Source organism: Melanotaenia boesemani, chromosome 18 (assembly GCF_017639745.1).
Source record: "Melanotaenia boesemani isolate fMelBoe1 chromosome 18, fMelBoe1.pri, whole genome shotgun sequence".
NCBI lineage: Eukaryota > Metazoa > Chordata > Actinopteri > Atheriniformes > Melanotaeniidae > Melanotaenia > Melanotaenia boesemani.
In genome coordinates this window covers 18,331,774-18,348,873 of record NC_055699.1, presented here as the reverse complement: position 1 = coordinate 18,348,873, position 17,100 = coordinate 18,331,774, and the positions used below count along the sequence as shown (strand labels likewise).

General features: G+C 44.6%; 1 protein-coding gene and 1 long non-coding RNA gene across 2 annotated transcripts in view; both read left to right on the top strand.

Annotated features, from left to right (window-relative positions):
* LOC121628618 (sialic acid-binding Ig-like lectin 7) overlaps positions 1 to 14,493 on the top strand; it is an 81,644-nt gene extending 67,151 nt beyond the window's left edge. The window contains exon 6 of the mRNA XM_041967745.1: positions 14,331 to 14,493. Coding sequence (XP_041823679.1) covers positions 14,331 to 14,422 — 92 coding nt within the window. The 3' untranslated portion in view covers positions 14,423 to 14,493. The remainder of the gene's footprint in view (positions 1 to 14,330) is intronic.
* LOC121628629 lies at positions 3,394 to 3,727 on the top strand. The gene is made up of 2 exons (XR_006008207.1): positions 3,394 to 3,582; positions 3,658 to 3,727. It is a non-coding gene; the product is annotated as an uncharacterized LOC121628629 (long non-coding RNA).
* Positions 14,494 to 17,100: the final 2,607 nt, after the last annotated feature.

Here is a 17,100-nt window from a genome sequence, read left to right as displayed (position 1 = left end):
CGCAACAGGGGGGAACTACAGGCACTTTCCTGCTTCACCCTCCCAACTTTCGAGAGGTACGTCCTCCTCCTCACAAAGGGTTGCCCCTAAGCCAGAACTCCCTGCAAAAGCTGCGGCCCAAAATTTCAGGTTACCATCTCCATCACACACACACTCCCACCGGAGCAAAGCCATAGCAGCTTCCAGGTGCTAATCTCCAGAACGGAGTGAACCCTCCAATCGGCACCACTCTCCACTAGAGGTAGCCGAAAGGAAGCCTTTTCAAAACAACAGCTCTTACTCATGTCCACAAGACAAAATGGCCGAGTCATCCCCAACGCGTAGCTCCAGGGAACCTGCCAGATGATAAAAGAAAGGCTCCCGGACGAGCCCCCATTTTGTTACAACCCGACTCAGGGGTATGATTGGGTGTAACAAAAAGAATAACATTGGGACAGTTGTAAAAAGTGTAACCAGCTCATTTTATTGGCACAGCAGTGAAATGCCAAATAAAACCTGTAAAAGAAATAACCAAGTGTTGGGGTTAGAGAAACTGCTGAAATAAATACAAAGGAATTAACAAAACCCTGTATAAAACCCACAGAGTGAAACCAAAAGAATGTACAGAACTCGGTGTGAAAACCAAACCAAACAAAAGAGCAGCAGTTTCATAAACTAATGTGACCGTCATCACAAGCAAAACACTAAACTAGCCCGACACCAAACTAAACAAAAGATAACCACAATGGCAGAACACAAACCGAAGTGTAGCAAAGCTTGAACTAAACTGAGTGTATAAATATAGCAATTTGGTTATTTCATAATAAGATTACGGGGAAAAGCAGATGTTGTAATAAATATCTGATATGTTTATGTTAGTATGTGCATGTATGACACTATCCTGTGGATGGTTTGAGTGAACAATGATGAGGTGTTTTAGAATGTTTGTCCACATCTTTCTCTCATAAAGTTGATTGCTCTGGCGATGCAGACACCTGAAAACCGGACGGTAAGCTGGTTTTGGTGCGGGGCCGGGCTTCTCTGCGATGGGGGTGGCTCTGGGTCTGGCCCTGTCAGGGGCTGTGGGGGCCAGCGGTTGGAGTCGCCTCGTGGCGGGGGGTGAGGCCACTGGTGAAGCCTGGGTCGGTGGGTGTCGGTTCTGGGCCGGGCTATTCCGGGGCAGGCTAGGCGGGGGTTCTGAGCTCGGGCGCACTTAGCTCCTTCTTCACCACGACAGACCGATGCAGCATCCACATCACTGCAGATGCCACATTGATCTGCTTGTCGATCTCCCGCTCCATCCTTCTCTCACTCGTGAACAATACCCCGAGATACGTGAACTCCTCCACTTGGGGCAGGACCCTATTGCAGACCCGGAGAGAGCACTCCACCCTTTTCAGGCTGAGGATCATGGTCTCGGATTTGGAGGTGCTGATTCTCATCCCAGCCGCTTCACACTCGGCTGCGAATCGCTCCAGTGAGAGCTGAAGATCACGGCCCGATGAAGCCAACAGAACAACATCATCCGTAAAGAGCAGAGATACAATCTTGAGGCCACAAAACCCGATCCCCTCAACACTTTGGCTGCGCCTAGAAATTATGTCCATAAGTTATGAACAGAAACAGTGACAAAGGGCAGCCTTGGCGGAGTCCAACCCGCACTGGAAACAATTCTGATTTAATGCCAGCAATGCCGACCAAGCTCTGACACCGGTCGTTCAGGGACCGAACAGCTCGTACAAGCGGATCCGGCACTCCATACTACCAGAGTACCCCCCACAGGAGTCCCCTGGGGACACGGTCAAATGCCTTCTCCAAGTCTCCAAAGCACATGTAGATTGGTTGAGCAAACTCCCATGCCCCTTCAAAGACCCTGAAGAGGGTATGGAGCTGGTCCACTGTTCCACGACCGGGACGAAAACCACACTGCTCCTCCTTAATCCGAGGTTCGACTATCCAACGGACCCTCCTCTCCAACACCCCTGAATAGACCTTACCAGGGAGGCTGAGATGTGTGATCCTCCTGTAGTTGGAGCACACCCTCTGGTCCCCCTTTCTGAATAGGGGGACCACCACCCCAGTCTGCCAGTCCAGGGGAACTGTCCCCGATGTCCACGCAATACTGCAGAGGCGTGTCAGCCAAGACAGCCCTACAGCATCCAGAGCCTTAAGAAACTCTGGGCGGACCTCATCCACCCCCTGGGCCTTATCACCAAGGAGCTTTTTAACCACCTCAGTGAACTCAGCCCCAGAGATAGGAGAGCCAGTACCAGCTACCCCAGACTCTGCTTCCTCATCGGAAGACGTGTTGGTGGGATTGAGAAGGTCTTCGAAGCATTCCCTCCACCACCTCACAACGTCCAGAGTCGAGGTCTGCAGCCCCCCATCCCCACAGTGCACAGTGTTGACGGAGCACTGCTTTCCCCTCCTGAGCTGCCAGATGGTGGACCAGAATCTACTCGAAGCCATCCAGAAGTCATTCTCCATGGTCTCTCCAAACTCCCCCATGCCGGCGTTTTTGCCTTAGCGACCACTGAAGCTGCGCTCTGCTTAGCCCGCCTATACCCATCAGTTGCCTCTGGAGTCAAAAAGGCCCAATTGGACTCCTTCTTCAGCTTGACGGCATCCCTTACTGCTGGTGTTCACCAACACGTTTGGGGGTTACCACCACAACAGGCACCGACGACCTTACGGCCACAGCTGCGGCCGACCGCCTCGCAAATAGAGGCACGGAATACAGCCCACTCAGACTCAATGTCCCCCGCCTCATCCGGGACATGGTTGAAGCTCTGCCGGAGATGGGAGTTGAAACTCTTTCTGAAAGGGGACTCTGCCAGACGTTCCCAGCAGACCCTTACAACACGCTTGGGTCTGCCAGGCCTGACCGGCATCCTCCCCCACCATCTGAGCCAACTCACCACCAGGTGGTGATCAGTTGACACCTCCGCCCCTCTCTTCACCCGAGTGTCCAGAACATGCGGCCGCAAGTCCTACGATACGACTACAAAGTCGATCAACGAACTGCAGCCTAGAGTGTTCTGGTGCCAAGTGCACATGTTGTCATGCTCCGTGGTACAGAGCCCGGTTTTCCCAGCTGCCCTGAAGGCATCTTCCCCGCACCCTAGCTTGATCGCTTATGCAATCCACCTGCGCTCAGCGCTTTATATACCTGCCTGTTTCAACTCCTAGCTGCCAGATCATCTTGGTTCATCCCTGTACGTATCCAGCCTTTATTTCTCTGCCTGTCTGCCTGTCTGCCTGTCTGTCGTTGACCCTGTTGCCTGGATTTGGATTTTGCCTCTGTCTGCCCCCTGTCTGGTACTCTGCTTGTGATTGTTTTGGATCTCCTGGCTCTTGGACCCCTGGAATTGTTTATTGGACCTAGATATCGGATCACGGACTCAACTCTCCTTGCTCCCACAAGGATTCTCTGGTCTCCACACTGTCAGCCTGGTCAGCAGTCCGGACTGTTGGTTATATTCCACCTTCTAACCTCTCTTTGCTCAGCAACTTCTCCCACACCACGCAGCAGATTCCTCCCTGGATTCCCTCCACCCTGATCTCAAGACAATCCTCCTTCACCTTCTGGATCTCACTCTGCTGGTACGTCAGCCCACACAATAGCGCACTGTCACCTGCCGCTCCCTGCCTTCTAACTCTTGTCTCCTATATCCACAGAAGCCAGACCATAGAGAAGACCAGGGTTGCACATTCTATCATTTGTATACAAATAAATGTTTGTAACCCATCCCTGGGATTCTGAGCCTTCTTCTGAGTCCAAACCTGTCAGCTCCTTGACACATGTGGGCACTCTTATGCCTGAACAAGGTGTTCGTTATGGACAGTCTATGACAAGCACAGAAATCCAGCAAAAAAACACCACTCAGATTCAGATCAGGAGGGCACGCCCCTCCAAGTCTCGCTGTCATTGCCCATGTGAGCATTGAAATCCCCCAGAAGAACGAGGGAGTACACGGAAGGAGTGCTCTCCAACACCCCCTCCAAGAACTCTATAAAGGGTGGGTCCTCTGAACTACTGCTTGGTGCATGAGCACAAACAACAGTCAGGACCCATCCCCCCACCTGAAGGTGGAGGGAAGCTACCCGTTCATCCACCGGGGTAAACCTCAACATATAGGCGCCAAGTCTGGGGGCAATGAGCATGCCCACACCTGCTTGGCGCCTCTCACAGGGAGCAACTCCAGAATGGAAGAGGGTCTAGCCCATCTCAAGGACAGTGGTTCCAGAGCCCAAGCCATGCGTCGAGCTCAGGCTCAGGCTTCTTCCCCAACAGAGAGGTGACATTCCACATCCCTAGAGCTAGCTTTTGTAGCCGACAATCAGACCACCAGGGTCCCCGCCTCTGGCAGCTGCCCAGTTCACACTGCACCCAACCCCTCCTGCAGGTGGTGAGCCCACGGGAGGGGAGGCCCATGTCACCCTTTCGGGCAGAGCCCAACCAGGCCCCATGGGCAAAGGGCCGGCCACCAAGAGCTCGTCTCCGTGACCCACCTCCAGGCCTGGCCCCAGAGGGTGGCCTTGGTGACCCACATCCGGGCAAGGGAAACCCTGGTCCTTGCTGTGTCATCATCATAGGGTGATTTGAGCCGCACTTCGTCTGGTCCCTCCACTAGACACCTGTTTGCCATGGGTGACCCTACCAGGGGCACGAAGTATCGCGTCAAATTTTTGTCAAAACCAGGGAGAGAGCAAAATAAACATGCTCGCGCGCAGATTACACTACCATCGCGCAGAAATTCATTTACCGAGAGGACAAAGGATCCTCTCGCGTGACAGACGACCAACTCCCGCGCGCGTGTGGAAGGCCTCGCGCGCGCATTTTACGTTCCGAGCGCGCGAAGCTGGATCAGACGCGCGCGCGTTTCTGTCATGCCGCCCCCGCTTGAGGATGGCTGCGCTCTCGCCAGCGTCTCTGCCCTCGCGGTGACGTTTTCCTCGCGCGGATCAAAATGTGTTTTGACACATGGGGCGGGACAAATCTCCATTCTATAAGCCTTCTCCTGATTGGTCCGCGTACACAGGAAGTTGTGTCAGGAAGACCTTGACTGACAAGACGGCTGGAGCCGGGACAGTTGCGGTGGTTTTGGCATTTTGGCAACGATACTTTGCTTGAGGTAAGTGGAATTCACAGCAGTTCTTCCCGAAAAGTACGGATACTCCTCAGTAAACTATGCCGTTTTCGAATTAACAATTCTACAAGGACAAAAATCAATTCGATAACTTAGAATTGCTTAGGAATATGTAGTTAGTACGAGTAAAATATGTCAATAGACCAAGGTACTTTTTGACAGTTTGTTTTCCTGGTATAAAAGGCACTTGCAGAAACCAAAAACAGACTGTTTTTTCGTTTTTTCGTTTTGTGCAAAAAACGAAAAAACGAGGAAACGGTTCATTTTTCCGTTTTTCGTTTTGCACAATAAAACCCAAAAACCGGAAAACAGTTCGTTTTTTGTTTTTTTCGTTTTTGGCCAAGAAATGAAATTACCAATCTATATTTTGTTTCATTTGTGGGCGGGACTTCGAAGCCCGCCGGTGCTGTGCCCTCCAAAATAAGAGTTACTACTCAATGGATGAAGGAACTTTCGTTATGTTGCCTGCCCCCGTATGCACCGATTCTAAATTTAAGTAGGTCTTGTAGGCCCTACACACCTACACGGGGTACAGGAAATAAGCGTTCATTGGCGGTGAGAAAAAAAAGTGTTTATTTATATTTGGCAGGCAGGATATAGGTGTGTGTGGTGTGCATGGACGTGTCTGTGGAGCTGGAGCTGTGGATCGCGGCAGCAGGTCTTCAGATCAGACTCAGGTTATTCATCCCCGATCTGATCAGCAGTCCCTGCCAGATGGATGCTTTTTCTCCTGCGGTTATCAGCCATCTATGCTGTCTTTTCTTATAGCTAAGGCTGTATCTGTCCGCTGCCCACCCGCTGTGTTCCAGCTCCGGTCGGCTCGATGAGAAGAAAATTGCCTGCTCTCATCAGACAACTGTGCGTGTGATATTTCAAGCTCGTTCACGTGAACACGGGGGCTCGCGACGCGACTCAAAAAAGTTTCAGCATTTTCCAACTTTTGTCGATGTTGCAGGTAGCTACTAAAAGCAATCAGAGAACAGAGACATTTTTACCTGGAGGATCAGATCAGCTGATCATTTATTTTGTCTCTTATTTTTGTGGAAACCAGTGTTTCACTAATCAGACCCCAGGATAACATTCATTAGGAAGCCCTGCAGGCGGACAGGTTTCCCTCCACACTACCACAGCTTGAGCTGTGGAGATTTTTCACCTGGAGATTTTGTGATCCAGGATCAGAGAACAGCTGAAATCAGGATGGTGAATGACTTTTTGTGTCTACACATCAATATCCAAATTAAATAAGCTGTTAAATATCTAAATAATTGACAACAGAGATGTAGCAGTGGTTCAGGCAAGTTTGATAGCATATTGTGCAAGTTCTGCAAAAAACCTCTTAGATTGGCCAAATATATAGCCTATTGCATTGTTAAAGGGTGTTTGTTTTTTTCATGTTAATAAGCGACACAGATAAGCTGGACCACACATCATTTATCTTGACAAGGTATCCTGACAGTTTAGCTTAAATTCATATATCTTTCTCTCTGTGGGCTTTTACTGACACTGTTACACTGTTAAATGTAACATGGTTATCATTGTGACACCAACCAATGTAGGAGCACAACTGTGACTGAATGTTTTTATTAAATAAAAGGTCCCGCATCTCCATTAACGCTGCTCTTCTTTTGTTTGTGATTATAAGTGTAATAGCTGCAGTTTGCCAGCAGAGGGAGTTTGTCCCAAGGTGAGCGCTGGGTGTGGTGGTTTGTTGGGAGGCGCATACTGCTCATATCATAAAAATACAGGGCCTATCTGAGACATGCAGGGCTCGTGACACAGACACTTGGGTTGTTAATTTTAGTCCCCTTCAATCAAGTCACTTTAAGTAGGCTACCTACTGAATCAGTCTCCCTTTTGGACCGGGAAAGTACCGTATTCTAAGCCTTTTTCTCAGCGACTTCCCATGGTGGTGTTTTCCCCGAAATTTACTGTAGGCTATATGTATGTCCTTAAATCATATCTTCTAAGCTGTCAAAGCTTTTGGGAACCCCCTGTTGGCCTGCCTTGAGGGGTCTCATGCCCCAGGATGGGCATCACTGTTGAAGCCTATCTTTATCATGGACCAATACTTTTAACAAAAAGGGTTTTTTTATATTTCATTTTCTCTCTTGAATTTTAATTTGACCAATAAAGGATCTCATTGACATTGTGAGAAGATATGTGTAGATAAAGAGAAATATCTGGTGTGTCAGATCTGAAGCTTAAGCTCCTGTTGTGTGTCAGGGCTAGAGCTTGCTTATTGTTAAACAAAAAATTGTTGTTTTTTTTATGTTTTTTGAAGGCTTTTGTTCGTTTTTGGTTAGACAACAACCTGTGCAAGTTTTAGAAATGGATGTACCAGGTTTTGTGTCTAGCCTCAATACTACATGGAGGATGAACTGGAGAAAATAATTATGTTCATGATCATTTACAAGTGTTACATTTGGAATCAGAGTGATGGAAAAACTTTTACTAGTCACATATAGGCAAAGGGTATTATATGAAAAATCCCTAAATCACTGTGTCTTGGCAAACAGTGAATTCGGAGACATGTGGATATGGTTCAAGTTGTTTATGTAATGACTGGCCAACGTTAATTATTATTATTTTGGTTATCTTGATCCCACATGTCAATTATTTGTTGATACACTCTAATAATGCGTGGCCGCTGGATAAAATATGGCCATGCCTTTGTATGTCTTGCCAGAACTTTTTTTTTAAAATTCCCCTCACTGTCAACATTATCAGAGGGCTACCTCAGATTGCCCCTTTTTCAGGTTTGAGCAACTGCCCTTGAAAAGTCCTGAGAACTTGACTGGTTATTATCGCTGCTGTTCACAGCCGATGAGGAAAAGGAGGGGAGAATCCAGGTGAGAGGTCACTGGAGCGAAACATCTCCAAGACTAAGGAACTTTGCTGTGGGCTCAGAGGACAGCTCCCACCTGCCCTGAACCAACCACTCAACATCCAGGGTCAGTTAGTGGAGCAGGTGTAGTCTATCAGATATTTGAGAATAGAAAAAGATGTTGGACTGTCCTTTAACTGACTCTGTTTACAAAAAGGCACAACAGCTCCTTCATTTGCTGAGGAAACTCAGATCATTTCTTGTTAAAAAAGGAGTTTTCTCACCGGTGACAGCCATGAAGTTGAACCTTCCAGATTTTGCGTTTTTCTCTCGGAGATCTGATTGTTTTAAAATTTTTCATGTTCTCGGTCTCATTGCGCTCTCAACTGAGCACTACACGTCTAGCCTATTATGAGAGGCGACTAGAGCTTAAAATGGTAAACTGTCAACCACTTCCACGGAGCGGCACATACTGCTCCAGCAGCGGTAGTTGCCGAGCCTTTCTGTGAACGGCCAGGCAGCTGTGAAATGGTCAAAACAAATCCCATCCGGAAGGGAAGTTTATTCAATATCTGCTGGTATATCATGGGCATGTCGCGAAGCTTCCTGTGGCTTCTTGTAGGCCTACAGTCCCACCACACTTTGTTCATTGTTTGTCCAGGAGGTTCCTCGAAGTAAGAGCAGTAGGCCTATGCAAATATTTCCCCGCACTTCTCTAGACTGACCTTAAGTCCATCAAGTGTTCATTTTTCTTACCCTTCTTTTTTCTCTGCCTCCTTTCACTTTTTAAAGGTTGCCTTGTTGGAGAAAATGTGCTGTTTATTTTGTGTTGAATAAATATTCTATGAAAATATGGCTAAATCTGTAATTTTATTATTATGATATTCTTCAACATGTCTCACCTATTCTTCACTGTCCTAATTTCAGGATTCCATCAAATGTTTTAGGCCTACATTGTTCTGAAGGTTAAGTTGACCAATCAACCTTTTGGTTTCTGCTAAGTATTGTAGAGGAAGGGGACTGGGAAGATGGTGTAATATATATATTACAATATACACAATAATATATACCTATACACGATATAGACAAGTAAGCCTACAAAATACTACACCAACAAGACAAGTGCAGTTGCAACAAGTTTGTTTTTGTTCGTAGGTTTGATCATTTTTCTATCAATACTTGAGCTAGTCAGGTCTCAAATTGCACGAGCTGACTTTTGTCCCAGTTGAGCCCTGCTGTGCATCAAGGCTACTAAATGTTTATCTTAGCACATGTGTTTCATGCAACAAGCAGTTGTTGACAAGTTGGGCTGCCTTCATCAACAGTTCTCCCGCGTGGGCCAGTGTTGATGCAGTCTTTATACTCTTGTCCTCAAAATTAAGTTTGTTGTTTGTTTTTTTAAGTGTCGACAGGGTGGCCATCTTGTGTCAGGGCCTGGGACAGTTGCAGTGAACTGGCTCTCCTAATTCAATAAATTTCATGCCGATTTACAGGAAAACATTGTCTGAAAACTTCAACCTTTTAAAAATTATACGGGGAGGTCAGTTAGCTGCATGATGTCAGACCAATATTGAAATAATCTTCATATCTCAAACACCAAAGCAGCACAAAGGATCAAAGGAGGCGCCTCCCAACAAACCACCACACCCAGCGCTCACCTTGGGACAAACTCCCTCTGCTGGCAAACTGCAGCTATTACACTTATAATCACAAACAAAAGAAGAGCAGCGTTAATGGAGATGCGGGACCTTTTATTTAATAAAAACATTCAGTCACAGTTGTGCTCCTACATTGGTTGGTGTCACAATGATAACCATGTTACATTTAACAGTGTAACAGTGTCAGTAAAAGCCCACAGAGAGAAAGATATATGAATTTAAGCTAAACTGTCAGGATACCTTGTCAAGATAAATGATGTGTGGTCCAGCTTATCTGTGTCGCTTATTAACATGAAAAAAACAAACACCCTTTAACAATGCAATAGGCTATATATTTGGCCAATCTAAGAGGTTTTTTGCAGAACTTGCACAATATGCTATCAAACTTGCCTGAACCACTGCTACATCTCTGTTGTCAATTATTTAGATATTTAACAGCTTATTTAATTTGGATATTGATGTGTAGACACAAAAAGTCATTCACCATCCTGATTTCAGCTGTTCTCTGATCCTGGATCACAAAATCTCCAGGTGAAAAATCTCCACAGCTCAAGCTGTGGTAGTGTGGAGGGAAACCTGTCCGCCTGCAGGGCTTCCTAATGAATGTTATCCTGGGGTCTGATTAGTGAAACACTGGTTTCCACAAAAATAAGAGACAAAATAAATGATCAGCTGATCTGATCCTCCAGGTAAAAATGTCTCTGTTCTCTGATTGCTTTTAGTAGCTACCTGCAACATCGACAAAAGTTGGAAAATGCTGAAACTTTTTTGAGTCGCGTCGCGAGCCCCCGTGTTCACGTGAACGAGCTTGAAATATCACACGCACAGTTGTCTGATGAGAGCAGGCAATTTTCTTCTCATCGAGCCGACCGGAGCTGGAACACAGCGGGTGGGCAGCGGACAGATACAGCCTTAGCTATAAGAAAAGACAGCATAGATGGCTGATAACCGCAGGAGAAAAAGCATCCATCTGGCAGGGACTGCTGATCAGATCGGGGATGAATAACCTGAGTCTGATCTGAAGACCTGCTGCCGCGATCCACAGCTCCAGCTCCACAGACACGTCCATGCACACCACACACACCTATATCCTGCCTGCCAAATATAAATAAACACTTTTTTTTCTCACCGCCAATGAACGCTTATTTCCTGTACCCCGTGTAGGTGTGTAGGGCCTACAAGACCTACTTAAATTTAGAATCGGTGCATACGGGGGCAGGCAACATAACGAAAGTTCCTTCATCCATTGAGTAGTAACTCTTATTTTGGAGGGCACAGCACCGGCGGGCTTCGAAGTCCCGCCCACAAATGAAACAAAATATAGATTGGTAATTTCATTTCTTGGCCAAAAACGAAAAAAACAAAAAACGAACTGTTTTCCGGTTTTTGGGTTTTATTGTGCAAAACGAAAAACGGAAAAATGAACCGTTTCCTCGTTTTTTCGTTTTTTGCACAAAACGAAAAAACGAAAAAACAGTCTGTTTTTGGTTTCTGCAAGTGCCTTTTATACCAGGAAAACAAACTGTCAAAAAGTACCTTGGTCTATTGACATATTTTACTCGTACTAACTACATATTCCTAAGCAATTCTAAGTTATCGAATTGATTTTTGTCCTTGTAGAATTGTTAATTCGAAAACGGCATAGTTTACTGAGGAGTATCCGTACTTTTCGGGAAGAACTGCTGTGAATTCCACTTACCTCAAGCAAAGTATCGTTGCCAAAATGCCAAAACCACCGCAACTGTCCCGGCTCCAGCCGTCTTGTCAGTCAAGGTCTTCCTGACACAACTTCCTGTGTACGCGGACCAATCAGGAGAAGGCTTATAGAATGGAGATTTGTCCCGCCCCATGTGTCAAAACACATTTTGATCCGCGCGAGGAAAACGTCACCGCGAGGGCAGAGACGCTGGCGAGAGCGCAGCCATCCTCAAGCGGGGGCGGCATGACAGAAACGCGCGCGCGTCTGATCCAGCTTCGCGCGCTCGGAACGTAAAATGCGCGCGCGAGGCCTTCCACACGCGCGCGGGAGTTGGTCGTCTGTCACGCGAGAGGATCCTTTGTCCTCTCGGTAAATGAATTTCTGCGCGATGGTAGTGTAATCTGCGCGCGAGCATGTTTATTTTGCTCTCCCTGGTTTTGACAAAAATTTGACGCGATACACGAAGCCCCAACAACATAGCTGCTAGGATCATCAGGAGGCACAAACTCATCCACCATGATAAGGTGGCGGCTCAGGGAAGGAGATTTAACCAATTAATATGTGTTTATTAGCACAAATGTTAATGATTCTACTTGGATAGATTTTTATGCATATTCTTTTACTCAAAGTTAGACAAACAAACAAAAACTTTTGCTGTTACATCACATTAAATTTTAAATTAAATACAAATATAGCACATATTTTATGACTCGGCACCAAAAGAAGATGAAAAATTATGAATTTGATAGTGGTTTTAATGATAACCACACAGACACACACATACACAAAACAGCTACTTTTCATTTCAGTTCAGTTCAGTTTATTTACCATTTGCAGTATCAAAAAAATCATAATGGAAAACAGTTGCAAAGAGCTCAAAGTGCACTGTCAACATTTAAACAGACAAAACATACGAAACACCAGCCTAAAAAATAGAACAAATGGACACGTCCTAAAATGCATAAATACTAAGAAACAATAAAAACACTGTATTTAAAAAAATACTAAAACAAAACAAAAAAAACACTTTTTCGTGGTAGATAAACAGTCTGAGGCACATATAGATTGTTTTCAATAAAATAGCATTCACAGCAGCACTTCTCCTGCTTAGGTGAAATATGTAGAAAACAAGTCAGCAGCAACTGAAGTAAACAGATTTAACAAGTTTATGATTCCACCTACTGACATTTAAACAAAACTGCAGCTTTAAAATAAAAACAGTCCTCATAGCTTGTGTGCTAAAATGCCAAAACACTGTAATTCTAAGCTATGGGTTACTATATCTGTATTAAATGTTAGAAATTTGTATAGTTTTTTTAGAGAGAGACAGAGGTAATCTTGCACTGTACAAGAAACATACACCACTAAGTGAGAACATGTGGTTTGAGTTTAACCGAAGACTTTTTTTTTTTTAATCTTGCAAAAGCACTTTGTATTGCCTTTGGCATGACAAGGGCTTTATAAATAAAATTTGATTTTGATTTGATTTGATTAATATTTTTGCTTATTTATCCAGAAAGTTCCACTGACGTCAAAGCTGGAAAAGAGGGTCTTAAGTCTAACATCATTTCAATTGTGTCTGAGTGTTTTCACTTGGACAAAGATTTTTTTAAAAAACATGTGCCCGTGATTTTTTGAGGACCGAATGTAAAAGACAAATAATATGTTTAGCAAAATACCCGTGTGTGTGTGTGTGTGTGTGTGTCTGTGTGTGTGTGTATGCATAGATCTGTGGGGGGGGGGGAGCATGAAACCCTCCTGGGTTTGTGGTGGGTGGGTGCATTCTGGGGTTGGTGACGGCTTGTTGGCTGCAGTCGCTGCGTGGCCTGGTCATGGGGGGCGGTTGCTCCTGGCCTGTCTTGCTCTAGGGGACCTTCTGGGGAACGGGGGTGCCCAGTGCTGCTAGCAGCTCACCATCTAGGGGGACGTTATTCCCTGGGGCACCAAGGGGGCGAGCAAGGGCAGTGGTTGCCCCGGGGGCCGAGACCCAGGGTGGCTGTGCTGATGGGGGACTGCTGGTACTGGGGGATGCCCAGTTGACCGCATCTGGGTGGGAAATGATGTGGGGTGGATGGGGGTGGCGGTGGGAACCGGATTTGAGGTGCGCCATCCTCTGGTCTGCCGGGGATGTCTCCGACAGGGCATGGTGGGAGGGAGAGGGAGGTGCTGGGGAGTGAGATTGGGAGGTTTGTTTGCTGTGTGTATGTGGGGAGGTGTGTGTGTACTAGGATGAATGGGAGTGTGCAAGGACATAGGTGTGTATGTGGGGTGAGGAGGGATCATGTGCACTTTTGGGGAGGGCCTGGCGGACCTAGGGGTGGTGTGCCGTGGGTCTGGGCTCTACCGCTGTTCTCCTCCCCCTCCTCTCATTCCCCGCTATCCATACAATGTTTTAAAGAGTGTGGTTGGAATGGGATCTAAAATACATGTGGTGGGTTTCACTGTGGAGAGAACTTTGTCAAGAATCTCAGCATTAACCAGGACAAAATTGTCCAGTATTTCCTCAAGTGAAAACAACCACTCAGATGGATTAGAAATAGTGTTATTATAGGATAAAATGTTGCATCTGATCGTGTTTATTTTACCTCTGAAGTGGCCAGCAAACTCTTTGCAGAGAAGATCAGATGGAGTTATTTCATAATGTCATGTTGTAGTTTTTCTTTTCTAATTCTTTTTACATGTTTGGGTTTTGTTATCATTTAAGTCATTAATTAAAAGTAGATTAAAAGATCCAACTTTAACTGTTTAGTTAATTATTCTGAGATTTGAGAACTCAGTCGTGTAAAAACATCTAAAAACCTTTCAGCTGAGTCAGTTTGACTTTTGATGTTTCATGTTACACATTTAATTCAGTTTATGAAGAATTTCTTTACTAGTTTAGTTTGTGGTTTATTACATCAGAGTTTAATCAGGACATCAGTTTAGATTTGACTTGTCTGCAATCAGTAGGAATTAAAGTTAATGATGTTTTGAAGTAGAACATTTTCCACTAAGGAGAAGGTGACTCTGTCTCTTTACAGACATTCAGGAGTTTGGGGCTGTTGTCTACGTTACAGTGAAGATCCTGCTAATTGTAATGCTCTACAGTACAACCGCCATCTTTGAATGGTGAGACAAACTGTTCTATGATATGAGACTTTGCAGCTGGAAACCAGTTGGTCTCTTTTAAATGTCAGAGTTTAACATCTGTCTCATGTCTTTTTCTTTCAGCTGGACTAAATCAGGCCACCATATGATGCCACCCATTGGTGAAATCTTCTTTCACAGGATATCAGCAGTAATAATGACAATTATTTCTATAATATCTCATGTGATATCTGATGCTTTGCTGCTGCTGTAGGTTGTTATTAGTAGCAGATGGCTGTAAGGGACCGTCTCTAAAGTGTCTTGTGGATGCTTCTGTGGTTCTGCCATAAAGGATCCTTGATTTTTTTTTATCTGATGTATGATGCACTCTTTATCTATGATTGAAGATAAAATCGTGTGACATACAGTCAAGTAAATTGTTGTCTTTTAGGTAAAATGTAATCCATTCATTCCTTGCTAATTTTAAAGCACTATGCAAATACAGTTAGAGTAACAATGGCTGACAGGGTTGAGGTGGGTTGTAACATGAATTTTAAAGGTATTGCAACCATTCCCTCCTCACATAAAACTAAAGATTTCAAAGCATGCCTAGGCAGAGAGAAAAAAGACAGAGAGAGAGGCGTGCCAGCTGGAATTCTTAGAAAGATACTGAGACCTCAAATACAAACCCACCCTGGTAGTGGGGTAGATTGTAAATAAAGACCACCATGTATTTTACATTACTACTTGAAATCTGTTATATTTTTGCAGGGTTTTTAATTGGTGCCATTTGTAGTAATTAAAGATGGTATTTTGTATAAAAGTCCGAGAACTGTAGCTCTAAAATTCAGCGAGTTACAGGTGCTAAAGCAGAAAGTGTTACAACCATACCCACTCTCCTTTACTTTCACTCTAGTGGAGGAGGAGACGGCAGCTGTTAGAAGAGGGATGAGTGACAGAAAGCAGAGATGAGGGGAACAGACAGTAAAACAGCAGCTACAGACCTAAAAATATTGTTTAAACTCTACTTGTAACATGCAGCAGCTGAGTTTGTGGATCATGAAATTTCTCTTCAGGCAGATTTTACTCCACATTATGTTCATCATTAACCTGGTTTTACAGGTGTTTTGGCTGATTGTGGGATGACATCACACCTCTCCATCACAACACCAAAGGAGATGGAAGCACTGAGTGGATCTTGTTTGCGAATCCCATGTAGCTTTATTCCATCAGGCAACATGTTTAACAGCCAGGCAGAGATCTTTGGAATTTGGATGAAAAATGAATCAGACTTTGGAAAGAAGGAAAATGTAATTTTCAACAGTAGTAAAACAGATAACGTCTATCCAATGGAAATTATTGGAAAACTGAATGAGAAAAACTGCACCACTCTGTTTTCTAATTTAACCACAAGTCATACAAACACATACTTCTTCAGAATTGAGAGCAAATAAACTATAAAAGGATTATAAAGTGTGTGGTCACATGTTACAGAAATCAGTCGTAGAAACTTGTTTTACATTTTAAATTTCTTCTCATTCAGCATCGTCTGCATTATCTCACCATGATTTCACAACAACTGTATTTATTGTATGAACAGACTGTTCTGCAGACGTTTGAGAGGAGGAAGTGCTGAGTCATGATATTTTTATTACTTTGCATAAAACAAGATGCTTATTGTTTTAGTATTTAAATAATCCTAATATTATTGTAACTTTGGTTATTTTTCACCTCAGGTGGATTTTAATAGAAAGAAACATGATGTGATAAAAGTGTCTTGACCTTCAGAAAATGTTGAGTTTCCTTCTTTACTGCAGCTGTTTTTAGTTGCTGCCTGTTTGAGAGTCAGTCCTCCCTCAGTTTAGTTTGCAGTGAGTAAAAAGCAGCTGGAATGAAACAGACTGAAATGTAGAACAAGTGTTTTTATTTAACAACATGTCTGTAACAGTAAATCATCATGTATGTCAGACATCTGACTCTCTCTGCTTTACCTTTCTTACACCACCACCTAGTGGTGAGGAGAAGCAATAGAAGAAAATATGACCCAGCTGAAAGAGTTCATCCTGCTACATTTATCTACAGCCACGTCATTCATTTTCTTTAACAGCCATACATGTCCATACCATCACACTGCCTCCCTCATGGTTAACACAGGATGTGCTTTCAATCATGAGCTCTTCCTCCTCCTCCTCTTCCTCCTCCATAACACATTATGAACTGATATAAAACAATAAAGCTGAAAGTCAACTCTTCAGTCACATCTTCATAAACTTCATTTAAATCAAAAACAAACACTGATTTGCTTCTGTGTAATGTCTGTTATGAAAACCCAGATTCTCCTCAGAGACCCAGAATAGAAATCTCAGGTGATGTGAAGGACCTGAAGGAGAAGGAGTCTGTCACTATAACCTGCTCAGCTTTCGCTCCCTGTCCACACTCCCCTCCTGAACTCACCTGGAATCTCCAACAAGACTCTCACAAACAAACAGAGGAAAACACAGATGGAACCTTTACAACTAAAATCCAGCAGAACATCACTCTGTCACACACACATGATGGATACACCATCACATGTTCTGCCAGATATCCTGTGGATGGAGGAAAACGTGTGAACACATCAGAGACAGAAGAGACTCTCAGTGTTTCATGTAAGTCATCCTGTCAGCACATCATGGTTCAGCTGCTTCTGATCAATAAAGTTCATGTGTGTCACATTTTCCTCAG